The sequence below is a fragment of the Dioscorea cayenensis genome, chromosome 5 (genome assembly GCF_009730915.1).
Source record: "Dioscorea cayenensis subsp. rotundata cultivar TDr96_F1 chromosome 5, TDr96_F1_v2_PseudoChromosome.rev07_lg8_w22 25.fasta, whole genome shotgun sequence".
Lineage (NCBI taxonomy): Eukaryota > Viridiplantae > Streptophyta > Magnoliopsida > Dioscoreales > Dioscoreaceae > Dioscorea > Dioscorea cayenensis.
The window spans coordinates 3,163,052-3,190,351 of NC_052475.1; the positions used below are offsets into that span (position 1 = coordinate 3,163,052).

The 27,300-nt window shown below is 34.4% G+C and overlaps 5 protein-coding genes across 5 annotated transcripts; 2 read left to right on the forward strand and 3 right to left on the reverse strand.

The window, feature by feature from the left end:
• Positions 1-248: 248 nt before the first annotated feature.
• LOC120261658 (calreticulin-3-like) lies at positions 249-6,248 on the forward strand. The gene is made up of 14 exons (XM_039269631.1): positions 249-398; positions 965-1,072; positions 1,188-1,380; positions 2,804-3,062; positions 3,156-3,212; positions 3,309-3,356; positions 3,550-3,636; positions 3,734-3,791; positions 4,470-4,537; positions 4,650-4,745; positions 4,837-4,893; positions 5,037-5,138; positions 5,905-5,934; positions 6,022-6,248. Exons 1-14 carry the CDS (start codon positions 269-271, stop codon positions 6,031-6,033), a joined length of 1,305 nt encoding a protein of 434 aa, XP_039125565.1. The 5' UTR covers positions 249-268; the 3' UTR covers positions 6,034-6,248.
• A 203-nt stretch (positions 6,249-6,451) lies between these two features.
• Positions 6,452-10,458, forward strand: LOC120260916 (probable transcription factor PosF21). The gene is made up of 4 exons (XM_039268503.1): positions 6,452-7,038; positions 8,139-8,271; positions 9,255-9,339; positions 9,816-10,458. The coding sequence occupies exons 1-4, from the start codon at positions 6,566-6,568 to the stop codon at positions 10,169-10,171; spliced, it is 1,047 nt and encodes a 348-aa protein (XP_039124437.1). The 5' UTR covers positions 6,452-6,565; the 3' UTR covers positions 10,172-10,458.
• Positions 10,459-10,505: 47 nt separating this feature from the next.
• LOC120260915 lies at positions 10,506-15,205 on the reverse strand. The gene is given in 8 exon segments (XM_039268502.1): positions 10,506-10,822; positions 10,908-11,007; positions 11,098-12,394; positions 12,396-12,623; positions 13,140-13,173; positions 13,664-13,744; positions 14,822-14,919; positions 15,006-15,205. Coding segments are annotated over 8 exon segments (1,908 nt in total). The 5' UTR covers positions 15,036-15,205; the 3' UTR covers positions 10,506-10,782.
• LOC120262058 (cytochrome b561 and DOMON domain-containing protein At3g07570-like) lies at positions 15,048-18,773 on the reverse strand. The gene is made up of 5 exons (XM_039270109.1): positions 18,603-18,773; positions 17,720-18,128; positions 16,657-16,937; positions 16,116-16,330; positions 15,048-15,195 (listed from the first exon to the last, which is right to left on the reverse strand). Exons 1-5 carry the CDS (start codon positions 18,771-18,773, stop codon positions 15,048-15,050), a joined length of 1,224 nt encoding a protein of 407 aa, XP_039126043.1.
• Positions 18,774-20,487: 1,714 nt separating this feature from the next.
• LOC120261929 (uncharacterized GPI-anchored protein At1g61900) lies at positions 20,488-27,166 on the reverse strand. Its single transcript, XM_039269950.1, is given in 9 exon segments — positions 20,488-21,201; positions 23,043-23,090; positions 23,189-23,329; positions 23,421-23,435; positions 23,566-23,743; positions 23,745-23,812; positions 24,171-25,019; positions 25,367-25,525; positions 27,031-27,166. Coding segments are annotated over 8 exon segments (1,404 nt in total). The 5' UTR covers positions 25,401-25,525; positions 27,031-27,166; the 3' UTR covers positions 20,488-21,130.
• Between the last annotated feature and the right edge of the window lie 134 nt (positions 27,167-27,300).

The window sequence follows — 27,300 nt, forward strand, 5'->3', positions numbered from 1 at the left end:
CCATTTAAACAAAATAAGGGACTTATCTGTAATTATATCTTTTTCTAATACGAAGACTTTTCATATGACTATGGCCGTGATGGGGAATCCAAGAGTTCCCAAAATACTCCTATACGTACACATAAATTACATAAATGCCACTGAATAGAAATTAATTAAATAAAAGAATAAGGGTATTAATGTAATTTAGAGTATGTTCAAGGACTTTTTCATGGTGGTCCTTTTTATAAAGTGTGAGAGCATTGAGCTTCACTATGGGTAGCCGGAGATGGCGGATGGTGCCCTAGGTTTTCCTTCTCGGCTGGAGCTTCAGCGCAAGCTCTGGCTTCTGGTTTTCGTGCTTGGTCTCTGCTTCAGTGGCTCAGCCTCGGAGGTCATCTTTGAAGAGCGGTTTGAAGGTGTCTCCAGCTCTGATCTATTCGTATGATTTGCTGTTTGCTTTTATCCTATTTTTGGAATTTTTAGTGGGTTTTGAGCTGATTTATTGATGCCATTTATTGGTTGTATTGATTCGGAGATGGGTTGTTTGTGAATTGTGATCAGGATTTTATGTATATATATGTGTGCGTGTGTGTGTGTATTTTTCATTTTTTTCATTTTGATCGGAATCGTGTTTTGTTTTCATTGATTTATAATGCATTTTTAGGTGTTTTTAGCTTGGGATGGTTGCCTTCTAAGAATTTTTAGTTTTTAGTGATGCTTCGCTAGTTCAACCCTAGAAAGGAATGATTATTAAGTGCCTTCATCGTTATGGGAATTTATGAGGTTACTTTTTTGGGAATTAATTATGATTGTTGAGATGATGTTCTGATTGGGGTTGTTACTAAAATGGAATTGATAAAAATGGATGCTTTTGGTTTCGTATGATTTAGAACAGTTATAATGATTTTGTTTGTAGGGTTTATTATTATTATTCTTATTATTATTTTCTCTAAATTTTTTTTTTTCTTGAAAAAAATAAAAGATGGTTGGCAAAGCCGATGGGTAATATCAGACTGGAAGAAGAGTGAAGGCAAAGCAGGGACCTTTAAGCATACAGCAGGAAAATGGGCAGCTGATCTAGATGATAAAGGTAAGTGCTGAACACTATCCTAATGATATATATATTACCAGTTTATTATATGATTTGTAGTTTGATTTTTGAGGAACTTATGCCCTTGGTTGTTTCTTGGGAGAAATTCTTTCAGGCATCCAGACATATCCTGATGCTCGGCATTTTGCTATAAGTGCTAAGATTCCTGAATTCAGCAACAAGAATAGGACATTGGTGGTGCAATACTCAATAAAATTTGAGCAGGATATTGAATGCGGTGGTGGTTACATCAAACTTATGTCTGGTTATGTTAATCAGAAGAAATTTGGTGGTGATACTCCATACAGGTTTGTAACATTGTTATATGCATATATTATTGATATGGATTACAATGCCTCTAGGTGAACTTGATTGTTGCATGCTAGCTTGTAGTTTCATAAAGTAATGATGTTGATGAAGCTTTTACTCTCATTGCTTCAATCTAGTAATTATCCGACCTAACCATTTGTTCAAATAGAATCATGCTTGTTAGATCGAAATCATGTTTTCTTATGGCTGTCAAATACAATCTCTTAGATGTGAATGTGAGAGATCTTAAGTTTTTAATTTGCATATGATTCCAAAACTCTGGTTATTTATTTTATTCATTGTGTCTGCCTGTTTAAAGTTTGTTCTTGGTTTTGGTTTAATCCAACAACATGGACCATGAAGAGTATAGTTTCCACTATGTTGCTGTAGAACATGCCCTCTTGAGCTTTGGACAATAAGTAGGGTTGTTAATTTGGCTTGAAACCGACTTGAATTTGATTCTTTGTGCCAAATTGAACCTGGGGCTAAAATTTAAATCTCACCCACGGAAATATATAATTTCAAATATTATATATATATAATGTTATAAATACCTAAATAAAAATTTTTTTAAAAAAATCTATGTATTTATTTAACCATCAACTTACTAATGATTAAATAAGCATTATTAAAGAAGAAAGTAGACTAAATAAAACCTTTTTAATAATTTATCTTAATTTTTAAATCATTAGTAGAGAGATATGTTGATGAATATAAAATTTAGGTTCGGGATTGTGAGAATAAGTAATGGGATTAGAGAGTGGATCCCATGGATTTTAAAAAACAATCTTTATTTAACTATTTTTGTAAGTTAGAAAATTATTTATATTAAAAAAATATATATTATTAAAAAAAGTATATATATGTATATATATTTGATGTATTTATATAGTAAGAGAGGATAAATACATGATAAAAAAAATCAGGGATGGAGAATCCCAAACCCGGGTAATCTCAGGGACGAGGGATGGGGAATAAAATTTCCCTGTACCCCATGTTTAGGGGTGGGGTTGGCAATTTGTGGTTGAGACCGGGGAATACATCCTCTAGTGAATCCCCACCCTGTTGACAATGGTAATGAAGATTTGAGAAGAGAACGATGTGGATCAATCAGTTGTAACAGTGTGGGCAGCTTAACTGATGTAATGATAAAATTAAAGTAGTGCTGTGATTAAAATTGAAGAGAATATTCAGTTCAGGGAATATATTGTAGTAAATCAAAAGCTATGAGATGCAATGGGGGACAGATGCTTGACATGCAATATTATGCCAATATATTGGGGAGTAATTTCTGTTAAATAATGCCAATATATTCAACCATAGTATAGATTTTATATGAGTGCGATTGTTCTTTTACAATGCTTTGATTCTTTTTAATCTGTCAACTGATGGTTTGCAGTTTTTTGCTTTGTCTTCATGCAGTTTAATGTTTGGACCTGATATATGTGGCACCCAGACAAAAAAGCTCCATGCTATACTTTCATACCAGGGACAGAACTATCCTATAAAGAAGGATTTGCAATGTGAAACTGATAAATTAACTCATGTTTACACATTTATTCTAAGACCTGATGCCTCTTTCAGTCTGCTTGTTGATAATCGAGAACGAGAATCAGGAAGCATGTACACTGACTGGGATATTCTTCCCCCTCGGAAAATTAAAGATGTCCATGCAAAAAAGGTTACCTTTTCAGATTTATTTTGATCATACCATTTGTTTGCAAGTTTTTTATGCTACATCTTGTCTAATTCATCAACTGCTGTTTTATGACAGCCCAAAGACTGGGATGAGAAGGAATACATTGATGATCCTAATGATGTTAAGCCAGAGGTTCGGAACTGATATATATTTTTTCTTTTTTATAATTGTGTTGGCAAGCTGCTTATTTGCTGCTTATTTTACTTTTTTCGATTTGTGTTTTTCCAGGGCTATGATTCTATTCCTTCTGAAATTCCAGATCCAAAAGCTAAGAAGGTACTTAGGTTACTACAGAATTAGTTATGAGGGCAAACTGTTTAGTTGAAATTTTGCTGCTTTGCACCAGCATGGGAGGGAACTTTTTGAATTTTGATGGTTCTTGCTTGACTGTTAGGATGGTGTTGTTGGTGTCAATGTTTGTTGAAATCAAATCTCTTGTGATTGAGTGGCTCTTTTGCTTTTTGATCAGCCTGATACATGGGATGATGATGAGGATGGTATATGGAGACCTCCAAAGGTTCCAAATCCAGCATACAAGGGACCATGGAAGCGCAAGGTATGTTTAGTGAGGTTTGAGTAATATTGATGGCTGGAGAGTCATTACTTATGACAGCTGAGTTTGTTTATCTCTTTTTATTTTACTAAAACCACAGAGGATCAAGAATCCAAACTACAAGGGCAAATGGAAGATCCCATGGATTGACAACCCAGGTGAGCTAATACTCTTTATTCAACAATTTACCTGGCGTATTTCTATGAGATAAGTCTCTTCTGATTTACTGCATTATTCTCCTGTTAAGTATTTTGCTCTTGATAAATCCAAAACATTCTTTAGGGTTAAGTTTAGCAGCTCCTAATCAACAATCTATTATTCAAAATAAGGCATGTGGTTTGTTTTGGAGCCTTAAAAGAGGAGTTAATTAAATTCTATGATCCATATAAGGGCTGGTGATCCATTGTGCACAAACAAGAGTTTCTAATCAGTTAACATCAACTCTGTTAAAATGAGATGATTTGAACATGTGAAACATACTCAGCAATGTCCCTTCTAAGAGATATCTCTTATTCATGTTGGAAGCTCAGATGGGCATATCCAAAAGAATTTTGAGCTGCATCTGATTTGGATATCTCGGTGTTTGGTAGGAACCTATTGCTAAGTAATATCTTTGGAATTCATCCACGCTATGTTCCCTAAATACAAGTATATAACTGCTATTGACGATATACACTGGAGTTTGCTTTATACTTTAGAATGAGAGGTTAATGGATATTTAGGCATTTTATCAATTTTTCTGGTTGTTGTGTGTTATCTTGTGCCACAAATATAAAATTCCCACTTTGAAATGCATTGAAGTATATGTTAATGCTGAACACTTATTTTTTGAGCAGAGTTTGAAGATGATCCAGATCTTTATGTACTGAAACCTATAAAATATGTGGGAATTGAAGTATGGCAGGTAATACTTCAATTTTGATTATATTTTCTGAAGTTCACCTGCTGGCTTCTTCACGTGTTAGTACATTGCTCTAACTATAGTTCTATGTAATCTGCTACTCAATGTAATACAGGTCAAGGCTGGCTCTGTCTTTGACAATATTTTAATATGTGATGACCCAGCATATGCAAAACAAGTTGTGGAGGAAACTTGGGCCAAAAATAGAGAGGTGGATGTTCATACTTGCCTGCATTTTTCTTTTGCATTCATACAGCAAGACCATCTTTCATCTATGCAATTTTCTCATGATTATATGTCAGGCTGAGAAGGAAGCGTTTGAGGAAGCAGAGAAAATAAGACGAGCTAAAGAAGAAGAGGTAATACACAAGTTGCAAACCTTTTTTCCTGTGGAACCTCTTTAAAAATACAACACCCAAACTCAGTGTGCCATAGCATATCCAAAATACTCCATCAGGATTTTCAGTGTAAGAAAATTTGTATACTTGCACTTTCTATGCAGGATGCCCAGAGGGCAAGGGAGGAAGGTGAGCGCAGGAGAAAAGAGAGGGGAAATGACCGGCGTCACCGTGATAGAGAGAGATACAAGGACAGATATAGAAGGGTACATCATTCTTATCCCGATTACTTTTCTTCACCTAACTTTCTTTCATGAAAACTTGGTTTCCATATCATTAACTTCCATGCTCAAACAATATTGTTGAATCGTTGCGGAGCTGATTAGATTACAAGAATCAAGAAATGTGGCAATAGGTTTTCGCATTGAACAATACTATCTCTTTTATGATAATTCTCATTCTTCTACTTGACTAACAATATCTTCACGCCCTGTCTTGCTATGCTGACACTAGTTGCCGCCTTGCAAGGTCAATTTGTTATTGCAGGCCATTTTCTATGACTCTAACCTATAACTGTTATAGCATGTTGCTAAACTATTGATTCTGATTGAGCAAACCACTTCGTTTTAGTTTGTTGCCGATATTCCACTAATGTTGTTCCTCATTTGAAAGAACAAGATTCATTGACTCTGTGTGAGTAATTTTGAAAACTATCAGGGCCTCCTTTGTCTTGGCCTTCTGGTTGTTACATGGTTTATACTAGTTTCTATTGAATCCTTTTGTTCATAAATGATTTGAAAGAAGAACACCATAATTGTCCATCATCTTTAAGTTCAGTTATTCCAATCCTTGCTGTCCAAAACTCTTGATGCTAATGGTGCTCTAGTTAATGAGCATTATAAGTTGGATCTTAATCCATCTGTAGAACTTTGCATATGTTGCACTTGAGGTCAGATAGATGAGAACACAAACATTGCTGTTATGATAATTTGTAAAAACAATGCTCATCTAACTTGAAATCCTTATCTACAGAACCGGGACTATCTCGACGATGATTACCATGTAAGTGCAAAGCTCAATTGTCTTTCATGTCATTGTTATCACTCTCCAAATCACATTTTCATCCTCATTTAATCTCTATCAATGCAGGATGAATTGTGAGAAGACGCCTTCGACGACTTCCGGCAATCAAAAATGGCTTCGAAGTTCATCATCATCCAAGGGGCAATAAAGAATTTCATCATATATTGTGTTCATTTATGCTCTCCATTGTACCATGAATTGCAAGAAACTTGCAGCTTTTATTTCTGTCTCAAGAAACGCTTTAGAACAAACAAACCTTTTGTTGTATTATTGTATTGTGTCATTGTGAACTACACAGTGCTGATCTCGAGGCAAGGATTTTTTTAAAAAAAATTTAAAACTATTCATTAAACATTAATTTAACTGCACTGATGCTGATAGTTATTTAAGATAACATTTTTCCACATTAAATAAATAAATAAATAAATTATCCGAATAAAAATATAAAAAAAAATAAAAAAATAAAAATTAATGAATATTAACCAGAGAAGAACATCGTGATCTCCAAACACACTCGAAAGACAAGGCCACGCTTTTCTTGGAATCCATTTCGCTTTCGTTTAGGGTTTCATTTCCATTCCTCTCTTGAGAGCTTCGAGATTCATCGTCAATGGAGATTGAGGGGCCTCAGGAGGATGAATCCAGCTTCAGCCATGAGATCACCACCATGCCTGACCACCCTCCGAGGCGCGGCGTCGGTCACCGGCGAGCGCAGTCGGAGATCCTTGGCCTCCCGGATGATATCAGCTTCGATAGCGATCTTGGCGTGGTTGGCTCCGCCGCTGAAGGCGGTGGCCCTTCGCTCTCCGACGAGGCAGATGAGGACTTGCTCAGCGGGGATATGCTTGAATCTTCGCCGGGGGTGATGTCTGGGATGGGCATTGCCGGTGGGGAGGGTTTGGGTTCGAGTTGGATGGAGAGACCGAGGATTAGGCATCAGCATAGCCAGTCTATGGATGGATCGACAACGGCCAAGCCGGAGACGTTGGGAAATGAGGGGATGAGTCCTGCGGAGGCGAAGAAAGCCATGGCGGCTGCGAAGCTTCAAGATCTTGCCGCCATTGATCCGAAGCGCGCCAAGAGGTTTTGTTTCTTTTCAAAGTTGGATTTTAAGTTGCATGAGTTCACTGTTTTTTATTGGGGCTTTTAGACTATATCAATACAACAAGGGAGGAATGCTGAGAATGAATTAATCTTCTCTCTTGGTTAATTATCAGTTGAAAAAAAACTGTTTTTAATTAATTTGAAAGTTGTTTGGCTACTATTGGTTTATGGAAAATAGGAAGTTTGATTTCTTTTTTATGAATTATATATGATTTTTGTGAATTATATGTGAAAACAAATAGTGTCCATCCTATAAGCTATGTGTTTGGCATTCTTTTAGTATATAACTGTATGAAAGACATCTGAGATTTTGTTTGAAAGATGTTTAGATTCTTTTCAAGAATACTGTACATAGATTTATCAATAAGCTTGCTTGGAATGTCATTATTAGGGACAATTGTTATGCCTGCACCTATATGTCTGAAGGTGAATATCAAATGAATGCTGCTTTTGCTTGCAAAGTAAGCAAATGAGCACCCCCTAGGCTGCTTTCATCAGGAATAATTTAGGTGGGTGGTGAGAATGGTGTTGTGTTGAATGATAATTATCGGGGATAATAGCTTGAGAGCATTTCTTGATGATTGGTGCCTTTTCTTTCCAGGAGTGACAGCAGTTTAATTATGAAATTTCACATGGTAACGAATCCTTGGAGGTTTAGATTACATGGTGAAGGGGTCTTCATGATAGAAACTATGGTAGCATATCTAAGAAATATGAAGAGAAACTATAAAATGATCGTGAGAACTTTATGCTAATTTTGTTTTTGATCTGAGATTGCCCTCGAGAGTAGAATTTGGCTAGATTTAGAGCTTTAAGTCTTTAGTGGGTTAATGTCCATCAACAGGTAATCATTTGTTGAGCGTTTATCAATAGTCAATCATCAAAACAGTATAGCTATGATCACCTCTTTGGCAAAACTGTTTTTTGACCAAATCAACACTGTACTCTAGTTTTTGTTATCAAATTTATAGGCCTTTCTTATTATTTCACTTTTGACCTTTTTGGTTTCTTGTTGGTTTCAGTAAACTCAGTTTCTAATAGCTGGCCTATATAACTAGCTATCTGTTGGCACTTGATAGGATATGGGCAAATAGGCAATCAGCTGCAAGATCGAAAGAAAGAAAGATGCGTTACATTGCAGAGCTTGAGCGCAAAGTGCAAGCCCTGCAAACAGAATCAACCACAATGTCAGCTCAATTGGTTATGTTACAGGTATGTCTTTTATTTTATTTATTTTCATTTTTATTTTTACTTTTTGTGTGTGTGTGTGTGTGTGTGTGTGTAACGTATAAAAAAGGCCAAAGCTAGGTCTTTTCTGTGTTACACTAACTAAAATTTTATTGTTTGAATCTCTTGAACTGTGATTTTATGCATATTGAATAGAGACCTTGATTCCTATGCGACTGCATTCAGACTTTTGGTTGTTGAGTGACTCAGGGAAGGGTTTTTCATTCCTTAGATTACTTTGGAGTGATGATGTCATTATTCCTATGTCTCTTCATTGCCAGGTGAGACAGCTAAGCTAATAAACTCTTCTACTTCAGACATAAAATTCTTCTTGGTCCATACTAATTATTAATCATCCGTCTTCATCATGTTCACTTTTGAAAATTAATAATGTTGGGAAACAATAACCTAAGCATTGTCTTGCAATCTTCTACTGGGGACCCTAGAGCATAATTTGTTTTAGAAAGCTTTATGAAAGTGATGGATGATATTTTATTACTGGTTGTCTGCCTGTTTGTATCTCTACAACCTCAAAAGGGGTCTTACTGCAGAACCTTCCTTTGCAGATCTATTAGTTGAAGTTTGTACCACTATGAATAACCTAAAAAATATCTCTGGAGTAGAAGAGTTTAACCAAAGGGTTAATAGATTTTCTGTTATAGGGATGGAGATCGTCTTGAAATGTATTACAAACCAAATGAAAGCAAATAATCAATCATCAATTAGGAGGTAAAGAATGTCAAGTGAAACTGGATAAAACTGGATAAAAGCCATTTGAACTTAGAGAAAATGCAGTACTCAAGTAACATTCTTATTGCCATTTCCGTTTCTCTTTGGATATGCCATCTTGTTCCTTTTGTATGCTTTTTCATGCATTTTGGGGCATACACTTGTTAGCATTGGGAATTATCTATTTGCTAGGAACAAGCTACTTGCTTGCCTAATTGACTTGATCATTCACATGGCAGAGAGATCATAACAGCCTGATGGTTCAAAATAATGAACTGAAGCTGCATGTGCAGAGCATGGAACAACAGGTTCTGCTTCAGGATGGTGAGGATTTACATTAACAGCTAATATAGATTTTGCACCATTTACTGTAACCTTTCAATGACAAAATTCTTTGATCATGACTGTACAGAAAAGGTTTTCTTATTCTACTCTTTGATATATCTTACCATAATCATGGTTTTAGCTAAAATAAATCCAAGTGTGTTTGGTTATTAGGTTGTGCAGCTTGTGCTTAGTTTGTCTGATGGAGTTTGGCTGGTCCTCCGAGACTGAAGTATAGTGTTATTTTCTTTGGATCTCTTCTGAACTTTCTCTAAGCTTTAGCAACTAATGAAGTAAAATTTTACTTGCTTAGCGTGCTCTTATTTGCATTTGGATCTATTGTGAACTTTCTCTGAACTTTAGCAAAAAATGACATTCTTGATCACGCCTTTCTATCAATAAATATTTCCAGACTCACAAGTTCTTTTATTTGCTCTACTGAAATAGTGTTATCCTCTCTTGCTGTCTTCGTGCAGGGCAAAACAATTTGATCAGAGAGGAGATTCAACGACTGAAAGTGGCAACTGGCCAGGTGTTACCAAATAGCAGCGGGCAAGCAATGAACTACGGTCCATCCTCTTTTGGTGCCAATCAGCAACTATACAATCACAATCGCTCAATGCAATCCCTTTTAGCCGCCCAGCAACTGCAGCAACTCCATCTTCATTCACAGCATCAGCAGCAGCTACGGCCAACCCAGCATCAAGACCATCAACCACAACAACAATCTGACCATAGAGCTGAGAATGAAAAGGGTGAGGAAACTTTGCACTCAAAGGGTATGTACATGGGACAGCAGCAGCACTCCGGAGGAATGAATCTAGGGAGGTAAACACTGGTCGAAAACCAAGTCAACTTACCCTACTTGACTGGGCCATGCATAGAGGTCGTATGCCAAACACTACATGTTGCTTACTCTTTGTTAATAGTAGAACATGTAGATGAAGCAGAGTTCTGTCTTTGAAAATTGCTTCTCTCCAACTGGCCCTGTTAATTATCTCCATTATTAGGATGCTGATGTTAGATGAGTTCAAGCATATAAGGAAGGTATCTTTCTGAATGTTTTCTATGTTTGACAATGCAAGAGTAATCTAAAGGCTTATTGGTTTGACCACTCAATGGATATGCTACAATTGTTCCTCTGGGTATTCATTGTCTATATTTCTGTTTCTACTTGAAAGAACAAACAGAAAGATTGTGCAACCTGTGGAGCTTGTGACTTGAAGATATCATGACAAAAAAATTGATACAAAAAGTAAGTGATTTATAGTGTTAATAGGAAGCTTTTTTCATGAATAGACATTAGGCCCTTGTGTGGGCTGAAGGCCGAAGGTGTGTGAGATGTTCCGATCACGATCAATGTTGCTCTTGTGTGTGGAATTGAAAGCCGGAACAGCCTTTTTTTATCTCGCCTGAACGAGGATGCTTGAAAAGTTTCGAAAGTTATGACAGCCCCATTGAGTCCTTCAGTCTTTGGAGGGAACTGAACCAATGGCAAGAAAAACAAATACCAATCAGGTGGTTGTTTCAAGCAGAACGGTTAAAATTTTAAAAATTGCTTCCTATACCTCATCGGAAAATTTGGCAATAATTCTTCTACAACTTGGAAAAGTATCAGAGGCCCTTTATCGCCATTGGGAGCACAGAAGTGATCTTCTGTATCAGACCCTGATTGTGCAAGACCGATCAAAGGCATGCTAAGAAAGCACTGAACAAACGAACGCAGAATTAACAAAGAGTGGTTTATTTTAGTTTTACCTCGGAGATCTACAGGATGTGATGGTTCACCTCTAAGATAAGATCTTGTTATTGCATCTGTCTGTCTACCTTCAAGCTGCATAATTTTATCGAGCCAGTGACCAATGACTTTGTGATACAACAAGCTGGTCTCGTCACAGATATCTTGGATCAACTGATAAGTATTTTGACCATGTTCTACCAACTTGGAAGAAGCAATTACGACATTTGTATCTGCATCCTGATCAAGATTAGTTTGATTGATATTTTTTTGGCTATCGGTAGCAGCTCCCTGATCCATATTACTGGTGCGACGAGAGAATGATTCCCCAGTGGCCTCGAGTTCATTGTTTGTGATAGAATCACAAACATGTTGGTGATTCAATTCATCATTATAGGAATAATAGTCTCTATCAGACAATACAAAATCATTATTCCCACTTTGGTCGTCACTTTCCATCTCTTCTGCCGAATCTTCATGGGTAGCAGTTTCAGGAAGTATGTCCAAGAAAAACTGTTTAAGCTGACAGCTCACATTAAGTACACATTCTATCTCATCTTCCTTTGCCTCTTTTGAAATCAAGCAAGCTTGGCGTCGTGACCTCCTATTTATCATAATTAGAATCCCGTGAGCTTCCACTGAGAGCTCTGTTTCATCACATTCAAACAAGTACTCCATCAGATACTTGGTTAGTGTTGTCCTGAAAGTCTTCCAAGGGATTTCTGCTTTTGGATCTATCAAAGATTGCAAAGCTTTTAGTTCAGAATGTTTAACCTTTTGAAGAGACCAAAGAGCTCTTAGAATATCATTCTGCAACTCCATTGTCTTTGGTATGAAGGGGAAAAATTCAGATATCATGATATCTGTACAACCAGATTCATATTTGAGAAACAGAAGCATGACCGACAGTGCTTTTGCCAATGGTTTTGGTAGGTCCATGCCTTTCTTGAGTTTCGACATCATTTGGTCACATCTCTTCCTGATTCGATCTTTGAACAACTCTTTTTTGCAAGAAATGGATACAGTAGGCGGGAATTGAGGGGCTGCTTTAATTCCCTTGAGCTTTCTGTTCATCGCAAGTAAAGTCTGGATGGGCATTTCGTGAAGTCGATCCAATAGATTCTGAATGGACTTCTGAAGAGATTCACAGAAAGGTGTGCAAAGTGTCAATTGTTTCTCCCGAAAGTTATCTGGCTTCTGGAATATTTGTGAGAGCGTATTCAGTAGGGCAATGCGGCCACACAAATCTGATTCTGCAATTGTCTTTGGAAGATATTCTTTTATAATCTTTTTCATCTGTTGACGAGTCCTGTCGAAAACTGACCTTGCTAGATGTTACAGTATTCGCTATAACAAGAAGTGCAGTGTTGTTCAAATCATCCATAATTGAATAGAAGGTCTTAAAAAATTGTGCCGTATTTTCCACATAAGTTCGCATTTGATGCTTGTCAAAATGTGCCAAATAATCCTGAACTACATGGTATTTCCCTTGAGTGAATGATCCAAAACTTTTCTCTATTTTAGTTTTCACTGTCTCAAAGGAAACCTGAAAAGGTGCAACGATAAGTAATAAATTATGCTCAATAAATTCTGTTTCAAGCACAAAATAAGAAAGTGCGTCATATGCAACCTCAATTGAGTTTTTTTACTTAAATTTTAAGAAATTAGAAGGGGAAAAGAGAAAACTACTTGATGAACCAACTCAGCAACTTGTTTGTGATCTGATTTATTGAACTTTCAAAAGTTGATAATATAAACAATGGAACATATTGAAAGCATAAACAAGATGAACAAGTGCATTCTCTAATGCAAATCAAGTCCTTGACAACCACATCAAAACAAGGCACTATCTTTGATCTTGCACTTAAATTGACCATTTTAAAAGGCACTGTGTTCTCAAATGAATTGAAGACCATAAGAAATCTTTTTTCCTTTAGCAGTTCGGGTATGAAAAAGCTTATTTACCCTTCATATGGAATGAAACATGTTGTACTCATCATAAATGCCAAAGACGAAGAGAAGATGTAAACAAACCAAATAGATGGCTTGAAGAAAAAATTACCTCGTCTCTCCTTACAAGTGATTCTGGCAAGAACCTACACCAACAATAAAAAAAGAAATTCATCATTTACCTTTAAATTAGACTCTCAACAAACTATGAAGGGTCATCATTTTATTAGACAAAAGCCAATTATAGTCCTTGTAATTTACCTGACAAAATGTTTAATACAGTACATGTGCTTTGCTTTTAGGCCCATTTTTATCTTGCGCCCACTTTACACCGTATCAACATCTTATAAATTATTCTAAAATATTAAAAGATCTATTTTTAAAACAATTTATGAGATGCTAACATAGAAAAATCCAACCAATTGGATAGGCCACACCAGGCATAAATTCGACTTTTACAGGGGAAAGAATAATCATATACTCAAATCATATGCCAAATGGCAGTCATGGGAACTCCTAGAACAAAAGACAAAATAAAAGAACCAAACTGAACATTTCGGATGTACAAAAATGGAAGTGAACATTGGGGCAAATTATATTTCATACTGCAGGGAAAAAAAAATTCAAACCTCTTACTTGGTTGCCAAAAATTTTGGTCTTTTGACTCTCTTGCGAGCATCTTCAGACATTGGCGTGCTCGGAAATCCCATCAGCCACCTGTAAAGAATTCAATCTCCAACCTCACATTTTGCAGACCATGAACAACATTATTGAATAAATATCATCATCAGAACTCCATCTGTCATAACACTACTAAGCTGGTGCTACTGTCGTCATTTTTTCCAATAATTTCCCATGAATACTAAATCATGACAAGCTAAAGATCCAAATTCCAGCATCTAATCAAGAAAACCAGAAATCAAACAATTGCCTAGCTTCTATAACTTTTGTGATGCTTTTGACAATTCAATTCAATTATTCTGGTCATGAATGCACTGAGTTGGTGATATTAGCATCATTTTTTCCAGTAATGTTCACAAATACTAAATTATGACAAGCTAAAAATCCAACTTTCAGCAAACAAATCATGAAAATCCAAAATCAAACTACTTCCAAGAACTTTTGCCATAATTTCACTAATTCAAGTCTTCTGGCGATGGGTAGCATAACAACACTGAGCTGGTGTTTATTAGCATGATTTTTTACCACTGATTTTCCCCAAATACTAAACCATGGCAAGCTAAAGTGTCAAATTTCATCAATAAATCATGAAAAACAGAAAGCAAGTATTTGCCAAGATGCTAAATTTTGCCATATTTTCAGCAATTCAATTCAATTCCTCCGGCCATGAATAGCATAACAACACTGAGCTTGCACAATTGGCATCACATCTTCCACTAATTCTTCATAAATACAAAATCACAAGATGTTTAGTACCCAATTTTTAGCAACAAATCATGAAACCAGAAATCAAACAATTACCAAGATTCTACCTCCAAATTTGCAAGAACAATAGAAGACCAAATAATCACCAAGCTTCTAACTATTGCCATATTTCCAGCAATTCAATTCAATTCAATTCCTCTGCCCATCAATAGCATAACAACATTGAGCTTCCACAATTAGCATAACATCTTCCACCAATTCTTCATCAATACTAAATCTCAAGAACTTAAGTATCCAATTCATAGCAAACAAATCATAAAAACAGAAATCAAACAATTAACAAGATTCCATCATTTTGCCATATTTTCAAGAACAATAGAGAACCAAAATCACAAAAGAATTAAATACCTTCGCTTCTTATGGACCAGCTCCTCTTGATGCCAGAGTACAGACCACAAATCCTTCGCATCTTTCAAAGTCATATCCACCTCCGGATCAAAATAGCACTTCAAGAAAGCAAAATCAATCGTCAGACAAGATGAAAACGAGCAAAGGAGAACCAACCCAGCTCGCAAGGGATCAGCGCGCTCACCGTCCCAATAAGAGACTCCTCTCTCGGCATAGCTTCCTCTAATCACTTCGCGAGAAGAGGATAGGAGAGGAGTTGAAGAGAGGGAGACCAAGGAGTGATGAATAGCCGCCGGCGAGGGAATCCGGCAACGGCGACGACGAGGATAGCGGCGGGAATAGGGATACGAACGATTGCAAGACTACTACTGCTACTACGAGAGAGAGAAATAGAGAGAGAGAGAGAGAGAGAGAGCTTCTTTTAGGAAATTGGACTAGATTTTTTTTTAAAGAAAAATTAATTAATTAATAATATTTAACTAAGTCTAATTGGTTTTAGTTTACGGTAACTAAGTAACTTTCATAAACTAGAAAAGTATTACAGCAAATCAAAACAATTTGTCCTGATTTATTATCTCATAATTCTTTAAATAAAAGATATTATTTATGATTAAATGGCTTTGTAAAAAAAAATAAGGTTTTGTTTTCACTTCAAATTTTATGTTTTACTAATTACAGGATATTTATCTCATTGGACAGATAAATTTAAATCTCAACTCACACAAATAGAAGATATAATTAGTTATAGAATTTAATTCTTTATATGTTTATTTATAACATGTGATTTGTTTATATATACACATATAATAGTGTTAAACTTTAAAATTTTTTAAAAAAACTGATTTTAGTAACATAACCCTTTACCACTTGTACCAACCACCGTTGATTATGTTCATATGTGGTGACACAAGCAAATGCATTTTAAAGATATTTTTAAATTTTATTTTTTAATTATTTTTATTTAGTCTTTGAAGTTTAATAGTGTTTTATTCCAATACTACAATTTTCATTAAGTTTTAATTTGACATCATAATTAAAATATATTTATAGAATTAAATTAGTTGGCAGAAAATCACCCTCAACGGTTAATTTTTTGGTTTTTTTCTTCATAACATAAATTAAAAAAAAGAAAGACCTGATACCAACGAAGAGATTGGTCATTATTATGTACAATCACACATCAATAATGATTTACATGAAATAAAACAAAGATAATAAAGTATAAATTCTCATTAAATACATAGGCTAGATGATATTATTATTATTATTATTATTATTATTATTATTAATCCACATTCTAATCTCCATGAGAAGAGAAATAAGAGCCAAAATAGTTAGAAAAAGCACATAAGCAATGGTAAATGATTTAGCTTCATGTGCCAAAGAGAGACCAAGGAAGATGTTCCCAATAGCACAGGCAATTGCAGCTCTTCCAACATACCAGTGATACCAATTCCAATATCTCCTTATTTTTGAACTCTTCTCAGGTCTTACAACCAATGCCATCATCTGCAAAATTTAATGTTAGCTTCATTAATTAGATATCGATATAAAAATATATAAGTCCGAGATTTTCATCTTTAATCTAATACCGTCTAATTAAATATATATCATTTGTATATTAGTTACATAGTATATTTTGCATTGATTATGTTCATAAATATGTTGATTTATGTTATAGCAAATAATATTACATCATTTCTTGTTAAGTTTAATATAATATTAATAATTTTATTACTATTATTTTTTTTTAAAAAAAAAGCTTTCTAATTCACTCTCAAAATTTATTGTCAACAATAAATATATATAGATAAATAAATTTTTAAGTAAATAACCTGCAAAGAGCCAAAGAAAAGGATGGAGATGGCAAGGGACTTGTGTGAGCTCACACTCTCATCATTAGCTTTAGTTAGGCCAAAGCCAGCAATAATACCACCAAGTCCAAGACCAAACCCAAGAGCTTGAATGCACATGTGTGTGTTGAACCAATTGGTTGGAATATGAATCATATGACCATGACCTAACTCATTCTTCTTCTTGAAATACCTTGCAACCATGACTCCAATTGGCATGAGAATCCCCCACCCTATCATCACCATCAAACCATGTCTCCTCACTACTCCAAATCCATTCCCAACTCCACTGTCCAATATCATACCCTATATATATATATATCTATATATATATATGCACAAAATGTTTTAGCATTTTAGCATTCATGTTTTTATTTAAAAAACAGCGGAAAAATTCGAGGTGTAACTAATTTTAGGTATACGCCGCAAAAATTAGAATATGATTATATATTTCTATAAATTGTTTTTATTGGTTAAATTAGAATCTGTTTATATATCCCTACAAATTATTTTTATTAATTTATATACATCATAAACTTAAGCAAGTGAACTAAAAATAATAAATAAGAAAATAATAAATAAGTAAAATTTAGAAGTTGACTTTAGATTTGAGGGTATATAAGTAAAAAAAAAAAAGACATTTTTGTGAGGTATGTAAATAACTATGAATTTTATGAGGGTATGTGTGCAAGTAGCTTTCGTAATATTTATTTTAACAAGTAAGAAGATCGTTTTTTTGAATCATTCATTTATATGTCAAATATTATATCTATAAAATTAAATAAAATGCACAAAAAAAATATTGTACTTTTATAAAACCTAATTTATTTTAAGTAACATTTGTATGTATAAAAAAATGTATTTTAATATTATATGTATTGCAGTTTATTAGTTCATATTTTTAGTTAAATGACAGATTAAATATAAGTAAAATTAAATTGATTATAAAAATTATATATATCTTTCGAAAAATAAGCATCGATTATTTAAAATTATATCGGTTTAAAAACCTATAAAAATATGGAGATGATAAAAAAAAAATTACCAGTATCATAGTTTATGGAGATCGATAATTTATTGCGATGAACCGGAAGGAAATTATCAGAAGCCGGTAAAGTGTCTTTTGGTCCAACAGCAAAAATCAAGTATTGTGGCAATTGAGTAATGTTCAATTGAAATGCAAGATATAAATATGAGGAATATGAATGTGATATTATTAATGACTTTCCATGCATGACTTGAAGGTTCCCTTGGTCTGGCAGGCATTGCCTTGAGCTTGCACCACCAAGATAATACTGCTTCATAACTCCAATTCCATCATCATTATTAACCCAACCAACAAGTGCACTACTTTTAACCATGCCACCATTGCTAGAAAACCCTAATGCAATGTATGAACCAGAATTTGGAGCTGAGAGGATGAAATTCCATAGGTTTTGCTCACTCTTGGTATACTGATATATATATACAGTATTAGATTCAGTACATAATGATTAACCTAATATATATGGAAAAATAAAATAAAATAAAATTACTGTTATAAAAATTAAATTAACTAAGTACGACATCTGGAGAAACGGTTTTTATTACATAGATGATATGCGTAAGTAAGGATACACAACTCCAGTCGTAGTAATACAATCAACTGTAGTAGTGCATCCTATCTATGTCGTAATTCTTTCAATGTGTACGATGTTCACAAGAATAATTAATTACAGACTCAAAATACTAATCAGGATTAATAAAAGATTTTAATGATAAAAGTTATGAACCACGATGGTAGATTTGAATCTAAACCTAAATCAAAATAAGGTTTAAATTAATAATTACTACACATACACAAGTATACCATAAAAAAAACAAATACAAGAATAATAAATTTTTGAAAATAATAATTATAATAATTAGAATATATGGAGTGCACATACCCTTAGAATGAATGATTCTGAGTTCCAAACAGTGAGGCAATTCATGAAAGTTGTATTGAAAGGGATGAGATGGTTAACACTAACTAGACTCATGGAAGAGCATGAGTATGGTTGAGAGATCACAGTATTTGAGATCAAACCAAACCAGATAATGAAACACAAGTACTTCATGATCATCCTCCTTCCTTTTAATTTTTGTTTCTCTTAATAAGATTGAGAATTAAACTGATAATTAAGTTGGCTTTTGGATATATACATCTAATTATTTAAGCCCCTATTTATAGCATTTCATTAGTGATCAGGATGAGGATGCATGTCTTAAAATGAAGACAACTTAAGCAGACAAATAATAAAAACTAAACATTGTTTGAATGTCTCTAATAAAGAGTATAATTAGAAACCAAGTTAAACATTGTGTACAAGACTTGATAATAATAAATACAGCTAGTTTTGAAAGTTGTTAGAACTTTAATGTTTCTTGTTTTTTTATTTGAAACAAATGGTATCTTTAGTTTGAAGGAAGTTTTTAATGTTCTTTTGTATATAAGTTAATAATAGTACATGTGCAAACATGATTGAAATTCAAAGCAAGTTGGAAGTTCCATTGTACTTACAAATATGAAGACCTTGAAGAAATTAATCAAAGAACAAGCTAAGATTCCATGTCTAGAAACTATGCATGGGAGTTTTCTATTTCAGTGTGTTAATTTAATTAAGTTTAAGTTTTGAAGGTAGCTTTTCAAAATTGAAGGAAAATGTCTGGGTTTCTTGTTTGGGAGTGGAAGTGGTGGAAGTAAAAGAAGTATCATTTGTTTTGTTAATTTGTTTGTTTTAGGAGTAGTGGACCTACTATATATATATATATATATATATAAATCAAAACTTATAAAATAAAACTCACTTTCATATTTTAAGATATTTTATTTTGGAATTAAAAGGTGAAAATAAACAAGTTGCTTTCATGCCACTGGTTGCTTTAGACTAACTGTAACTAAAATACATATTAATAATTTGTCACCCAACCATATAAAAACTAGTATTTCATTTCCTACTTCAAGTACAAAAACCATATTTCATTTTTTTCCCCAACTCAAAATTGAGTCCTTCCGCTCAAAATTGGATTATTGGCTCAAAATTAGATTTTTTCCAAATAATGTAAATTTTTATTTATTTATTTATTTATTTTTGAAAACCCAAATGACAAATAATTACAAAGCGTTACATTTTTTCGTTTTTACCAAAGTGTCATATTTTTTTTTTTACAAAAATGACAAACACTATATACATCAAAAACATACACATGCTGAAAATTGACGAAAAATTTGGACTATGAACTTGCATCCACAACTGACAACCCGTTAACATTATTATTTCTAATGAGTCTTAAATTCAAGACATTTTAAATATCTCACTCTTATTTCCAGCAATAAAACCAGAAGTCACATGTACAACCTTCTACTAATGCCTCAAATTATTAAATTATTCCAAAATACAAAAACACTGCAACACCTCACTTTAGATTGTTCACAATTATATATAAAACATTAAATGCTTTCAAATATCCTTCCAGTTCCAGAGAGTATTAAAAACTTACAGTTTCTTTTCACTTATTATAAATTTTTTTTAAATATATAGAAAAATATAAATAAATCACAGATTCAAACTTCTGAAAAGAAAATCAAATATCAACTTTAACCTCTCCCGTTATAAAGATGGTAAAATAATATATAATTAAAAGGATCCAAGTGTGTGTGTATATATAGATATAAATAACTTTTCCCAGGAATGAAAGAACAAACTAGAAAAATGGACATGTATGTCAAAAACCTTATCAATTATACAATGAGTAGAGGTACCTGCACAAAAGAAAATTACACTGAAGAACAAAAGAACAATCAACTAGTGACTGCATATTCATTTCAAAAAATCTCCAAAGGGAATAAAACCAGAGCTTGTGGGCAAAAAGATTTTAACTGTAAATGAAGTGCAAAGAGCAACAGCAGTGGGAATGCTTTTTTTAAGTATATAAGAACAAAGTGAAAATTACGAATCCAATGAATGCAATGCAATGCAGAGCAAAAATTCAGTCAAAAAGATGACAAGAGCGTATTGTTGATACCCCCGTGTGTCCAAACAACAGTTCCCGACCGCAAGCTACTAAGGGTGCCTCTGCTACACTCTGATGAAGCTGGGAGGACTTTGAATGAATAGAGAACACAAATTTCTCAGTGTGAAAATCAAACACATATACCTTAGTATTTCACCTCTTGCTCTGGCGAACAAATGGTATCCCTGCCAATTGCTCTTCCGTGTCTTTCGACAATTTGCTCAAGGCTCAAAACCAAAAGACTCTGAATAAACCACCACAGCTCTCTCTGTTCTGATATGAGCAACGTGCCTGCCAAAAACGGCTGCTATACAAGAAAGTGGAGATAATGAATTTATACACTAAACCTGATTGTGGACAGACATCTCCCTCCAGCCTCTGCAAAATCAGCTGGGCGGATTTTTGGAACACAAGCCCGTAGTTATAATGTTATGCTTGAAATAAGATGCAAAAGAATGAATGTAGCAATGCTGACTCCACTTTTGCTATTGCCTGCATGATCCCACAGATATAGTCATGGTTGTTATTATGAGGAGAAAATATCAATTTCCGCGAAAAAAAACAGAAATAGAAAAATTGAAACTTTGATGCAGATATAACTTATGTCTTTTAAGATAGTTTCTTCATATGCTTTTTCATTCAAAATAGATGTAAATCTCCAAAGCTAGAAAAACTTAAAAGTAAGATTATTTAGCTCAGTACATAACGGTATTAACACAGAAGCCTTTGTATGAAAGAATTAATGAGGAGAAAGGGAAAGGGGGCATTTTATAAAATGGACAGGATATCACAAAATTTCTCACAAGTCATAACATGTTTTTTGGAAAGAAACAAAACACCATATTTTGTCTTCTCCCATTAAACAAAAAGCATCTTAACTTTTATCAAAAAATCACCTCCCTTGGATAAATTTGTTCCATCCCAAAGCATACCTTTTCACCAATTATACCTCTTGCTTTTCTCTCTCTCTATGGAGATATATGTGATATTTTGAAGTGCATACCCTTATAAAAGCTCAGGTTGTATACAATATATTGAATCTCATTTTTATATGTACCCATTGCATCATGATTCTTCCATGCATACCATTATACAAACAAAATAAATTTGTTATTCATGGTCATGTATTAGGGATGGGCAAGAAAACCTGAAAATCCAAACCGAAAAATTCAGTTAACCAAATCAGTAGGTTCAAGTTAGGGTTAGGGTTCGGGGTGGGGTAAAAAGTTCCCATTGGATACATGACCCTAAGTGATATATATGTATGTGTGCATAATATATGTATCGCATACCCTCAATATCTATTGTGCATGTGTTTATGAAATTGGGTAATTAAAAAGACAAAGTTACTGTATAAATTAAAAGCTGGATTGATTTGAAATTGAACTCCATAATTAGTTAGTGACAAATTAATATACAAAAATATAAAAATCTGACATATTCAGATAAGGTTAAAATTTTCAGGTTCAAGTTGGGTGCCCGGCCCATGCTCACCCCTATCTTATCTTAAATGTTCATTCAGAAGTAAAAAGCTTTTATACAGACACACTTGTTATTTCTCTATTATGTCCTTGATAAATTTGTAATTGCATATACGCCTTGTATGCGCAAACAGTCCTATTATTAGTATTTACATAAATAGCATTGCTAGGAATGCATGCTATAAACTTGTTTTGTCTGGCATATAGCATCCATGCACACATACATGCATATATATATATATATATATAGTCATGTTTTGGTTCTTAGAATATTACCATGGTGAAAACCACTATCAAAATAATTGCAATTTATTTTTGGACATTGGTGAAAAAATATTTTGATCAAAATTATTCTAACTCATCAGGTAATTGTTTCTTTATGATGAACATGAAGATTTTTTATTGAATATTTAAAATCATAACTCATACATTAATTATCCAACATTAAGATATTTGGAGAAAGCAAAGCCATAGTAAGGGTATTGTTGACATTTGACAAATTTGTGTTTTGTTCTACCATAGCATACTAAACAGATAAAAAATAATAAAATTATCTATTTTGTTTATGACGTCATGTTTTATACTGTATTGTCTCATGTTGTTCTGTACTGCTGCCCATCACTACCAGAATCTACACTTGCTTACCATCACCCTTTAGAATCTTAGATCATATATTGTCTTTATACAGAATGTCAAGAATTTAATGTTTTAAGACCTTCCTTTAAGTGCAAGCTTGGTGTATATAAATTCAACCGCACAAGGGCATCGCAACTTAATACGGTCAAGGGGAAATATCTTGCAGGCATAAATAAAATGTTCATAAAATAGGGGTATAGAGCATACGCTGCATACCTAACTTTCCAGAGTTCTGGGCCAAAGGTAATGCGGGCAACGACATCTCTGAGATCCACAAAATCCACATTAATTTCATTCTTGCCATAATATCCCTCAAGTAATAAATGATATCTTGAAGAAATTACGTTTTCAACAATTCTCACCAGGGGCACAAAGGGACAAAGTTGATAGAGAAGATGAAGAAGGCCATGGTGCCGCAATATTATCACTCAAGTCACATGTAAAGCTAAACCCTGTAGCATTGTCAAAGATAACATCTGCTGGCAAACTTCGAAGCAGACAACCTACATTCATTAAAACATACCAACATTAGCTGCCATAAGATTCACAAGATTCACAAAGAAACAAGAAAACATTATGAAAGCACATACAAACCTTGTTGGCCATAAGCTGCCATGGTGTCACAACATGGATTAACATACAAATAAATAAAAAGAATATTAGTACACTAGTAACATTGAAACAAAAGATCTGTTACAACAATGAATAAATGGAAAAGGTACACAAATAGCTAATATACCCTGCAGACTGAAGTCTTTCAAGTCAACATCACAAAGCTCATACACATCTGTCATAACACCACCTTTCTGTAACATGGAGCCAAACAACGTCGCACAATTGATGGCTTGACTATTTGTTATTAGCATCTGTTTCTGTATAGCCGCAATGTATGCATTTAATGAATCACAACACAAGGGGATTGGGAGAGGCTGAAGCACGACATGCATTGATTACAGCTGCAGGCTCCTTGAATTCCAATGGACAAACTACAAGAAGGTGGTTACATATGAGCCAAAAAAATTGAATTTGAAGAGACGCACATTCTATGCATGGCATGCATACGTATGCGTTATTGTTCGTGGAGATAATGAAAGAAAAATATTGTGCTTCTTTAGATTAGGTGGCAAGCTCACAAGAAGGAAACAACTGAGTACCAACAGAAACAAGTAATAGCATCATGTATCACATAGTATATATTCCCTGCATATTTGATAAGTTATTTCTATACATCTGCACGTCTGTACGGGTAAATCACAAGTGTAACTTCTCCCTCATTTTCATTTAGCGAAAGAATGGAAAGGAATTCACTATGCAAAAACATCAGCAAAACAATCTGCAACATACCTTTGTTCACCTTGCAACCAGACAATATGCGAAAGGCGGAGTTAGCATCTTCTGGAGAGAGATTCCTGGCAAGCCATGCGTATACAACCGATTTGCAGTCGTTAATAACATCAATACCAGTAGCACTCATATTAGTGTTATCTAAAGTGCTACTTCCTCCTGATGAAATGTGAAGTGCTGCTTCCATAATTGCAGGATGACAAATCGGCCTGCAGCACTCCTTAAGAGGGTCAACTGGGTCGCATGCATCTAATAATTTGCTTGTGTTAACTATTTTCTCAAATGTAGCTATATCCTTCACAGGACAGGAACCACCAGTAAGATTTGATGACTTCACTGAACATAGTCTAGGGATAGTACTGTTTGCCCCTCTACTGGCTAATATACTAATAATATCAGAAAAACAATCATCTGCTGCTATCTGATGTAGAACTAGGGAACTAGATTCACTGCTGTAGGCACCTTGGAAAATGTGCATCAAGCTATTAACCTGGGGGCAACAAATCACATTTCCAACCAGACCCGCTAAAGGTGCTGAACAATCTGATGCTGTCTTTTCCATAATACTTGAGATTGAAGAAAAATTCACAGGACATTTCCCCGTCAAGATTGGCTCATATGTACTTGGGAAGGAAGGATACATGGGTGGTAGTGGTTCAACTGGATATGGATTCCGAGGTATAACAGCAGGTGAAATTTCTATTGGCTTGAAGAGGCCAATAGGTGGATCTGACAGCACAAATTTGTCAGGAGCATGAGAATTCCTCTGAAGTTCAGTTTTCTCTGACACTACATCTTGCGACACACAAATCCAAATCGTCAAAACCAGTAATTGGCGGTACACTGTACCTGCAACAAGATGTCATCGACTAAGAAATGCTGGAGTGCAAGTCAAACATATAGTGGAAACTGTTTTAAAAGGTAAAAAGAAGACAAATGCTAGAACAAAAAAGACACCAAATTAGGTTAAAGATTAAAAAAGGCAAACAAATGCAAATGCAATTTTATACCAAATAAAATGACCAGGCTTCATTAATCAAAGAAGAAATGTCAAATATTAAAAACATAATGATACTAGTTTTCATAACTTTTAAAATGAAGTGCCTTAGAGGCACAAAGGGCACTAAAACTGTAAAATTAGCCAATTTTATGATGAAGACATTAGTCTAGATTGATATAGTTATCCAATAACTCACCTTTAAGATAATAAGCAGCTGTAAACTTGTCCATATCCCTTCAACCCTGAGATTACATAGGTAGCTGACTAATGAAGTGCCCTAAGGCACCCAATCCCCTCAAGAAAATGCTACTAATTTTCCTGATTGAGCAGACCACCGTAGGATCTCTGAGAAAACCTATGAGACACCATATTATCAGCATAATGTGCATAGAAATAGGAGATAATAACTAGGAAACCCCATGGAGCGCAGTTCGTAGCATTCATAACAATGAAGTGAAGTTTCAAAATATATAAGTCATGTACCAACAAGATTAGGCTGTGGAGCCGACTCAAAATAAATGCCATGCATTGAAATACCACATAGCCTTTGAGATCTCTTGTCAATTGGATAACCTCAGCAACTTAGTTGGAATTTTAATTTGATGATGTACACAAAGCTCTCAGAAGTGTTGTATCTGATAATTCTAAAATGGAGAAACTTTCCTGACCAACCACACAATATTTCAATGACAAAAAAAAAGCTCCATGGATGTTCTAATGTCCATAAGTCATCAAATATCCAAACTACCTTTGTATGAGATTATGTCAAAATTAACCTTTGAAAATAATTATAATAATAATCATAATAATAATAATGTTCTACACCATTTCATTACTGCTTGGACTTTAACAGTATAAGTCTTGGAACATACACTAATGCCTTCTCGTTTGGTGTCAAAAAAACCTTTATTCTGATGGTTTCCTGGTGTAGATGAATTTGATGACAACTAGTCCCAGAGCTAAAATTGGCATATCTAGATTGTGTAGGAAAGCCAAGCATGGCGTTCAAACTAGAATTTACCCAGAGCAACAATACGCTACATTATAATATTTTAAAATAATCCTCACTCAATTAGGAAAGACAAGATCAGATACATCCAAGTATAAGATGTTCCCTTGTCATCTCCCGTTTAAGAAGTGAATCTACTCATCCTAGACTCACACAAGAAGACAAAATAAGCAAAATAAATCATGGTTGCCAGATGATAAGTGATAATTATTTCTTTAGAAAAAAATGGCAAAATGGCCAATGAACCTATCGTTCCATTTTCCATGCAATAAATAAGTAAAAGATCAACCTAGATTCATGCCACTTGGCTATGAGACCTCGAATCACACCTTCCACGAAGCTCAAACTAAAAATCTACTAAAACTTTAACCAAAACTCTCCATTTTTGGCATTTTCCATTTTGTCCCATTAGCCCGATCAAAGCAGAACGCGTTTAACTACCAGAAAAAGATCATTTTGGAATATTTTCTAAAACAAACACCATAAAAGCCATTGCAGCATTTCATAGAAGACTAAAAAACCAAAAATTTCACAAGCCCCATACCATGAAAAATCAACAACTGAAACAAAGAACAAAACAAACAGTTTTATCTAACAACCATTCCTCACAAACCACCCCCAAATCCACACCAAATCAATCCGCAATGCAACAGTGCAACAAATCACCTAAAAATAAAACCCCCCAAAACTCCAACTACTAACACATTCAGATCAAACCACAAACCCTAATATCAACAAATAATCCATAAAATAATAAAACATTACCAAAACATAAAAACATCAAACAAACAGCTGAAAAAAATCCGCAATTTTTCACACAAATCTTGGATTCGGATCAACAATGGAGATACCTCGAAGTATTCTCATCCACAGATCAAGCTCTCTTCGATGGATTCCGAATCAATGCTGCTCTTTTCTCCAACTCCTCTGCTGCTTTTCTCTCAGCTCCTTTCCCTTCTTCTTTTCAGTGTTTTTTTTTCCCCTTCTTTTTTCTTATTTCCAAAACCTCAATTTTTATACCTACGGATTCCAAACCGGAATTTATTTCGGCTTTGTGAAATGATTGCTCCAACTGAATTTACCAAAACACCCTTGTAAAGCTGGGAATGAAGAGGGCCCAG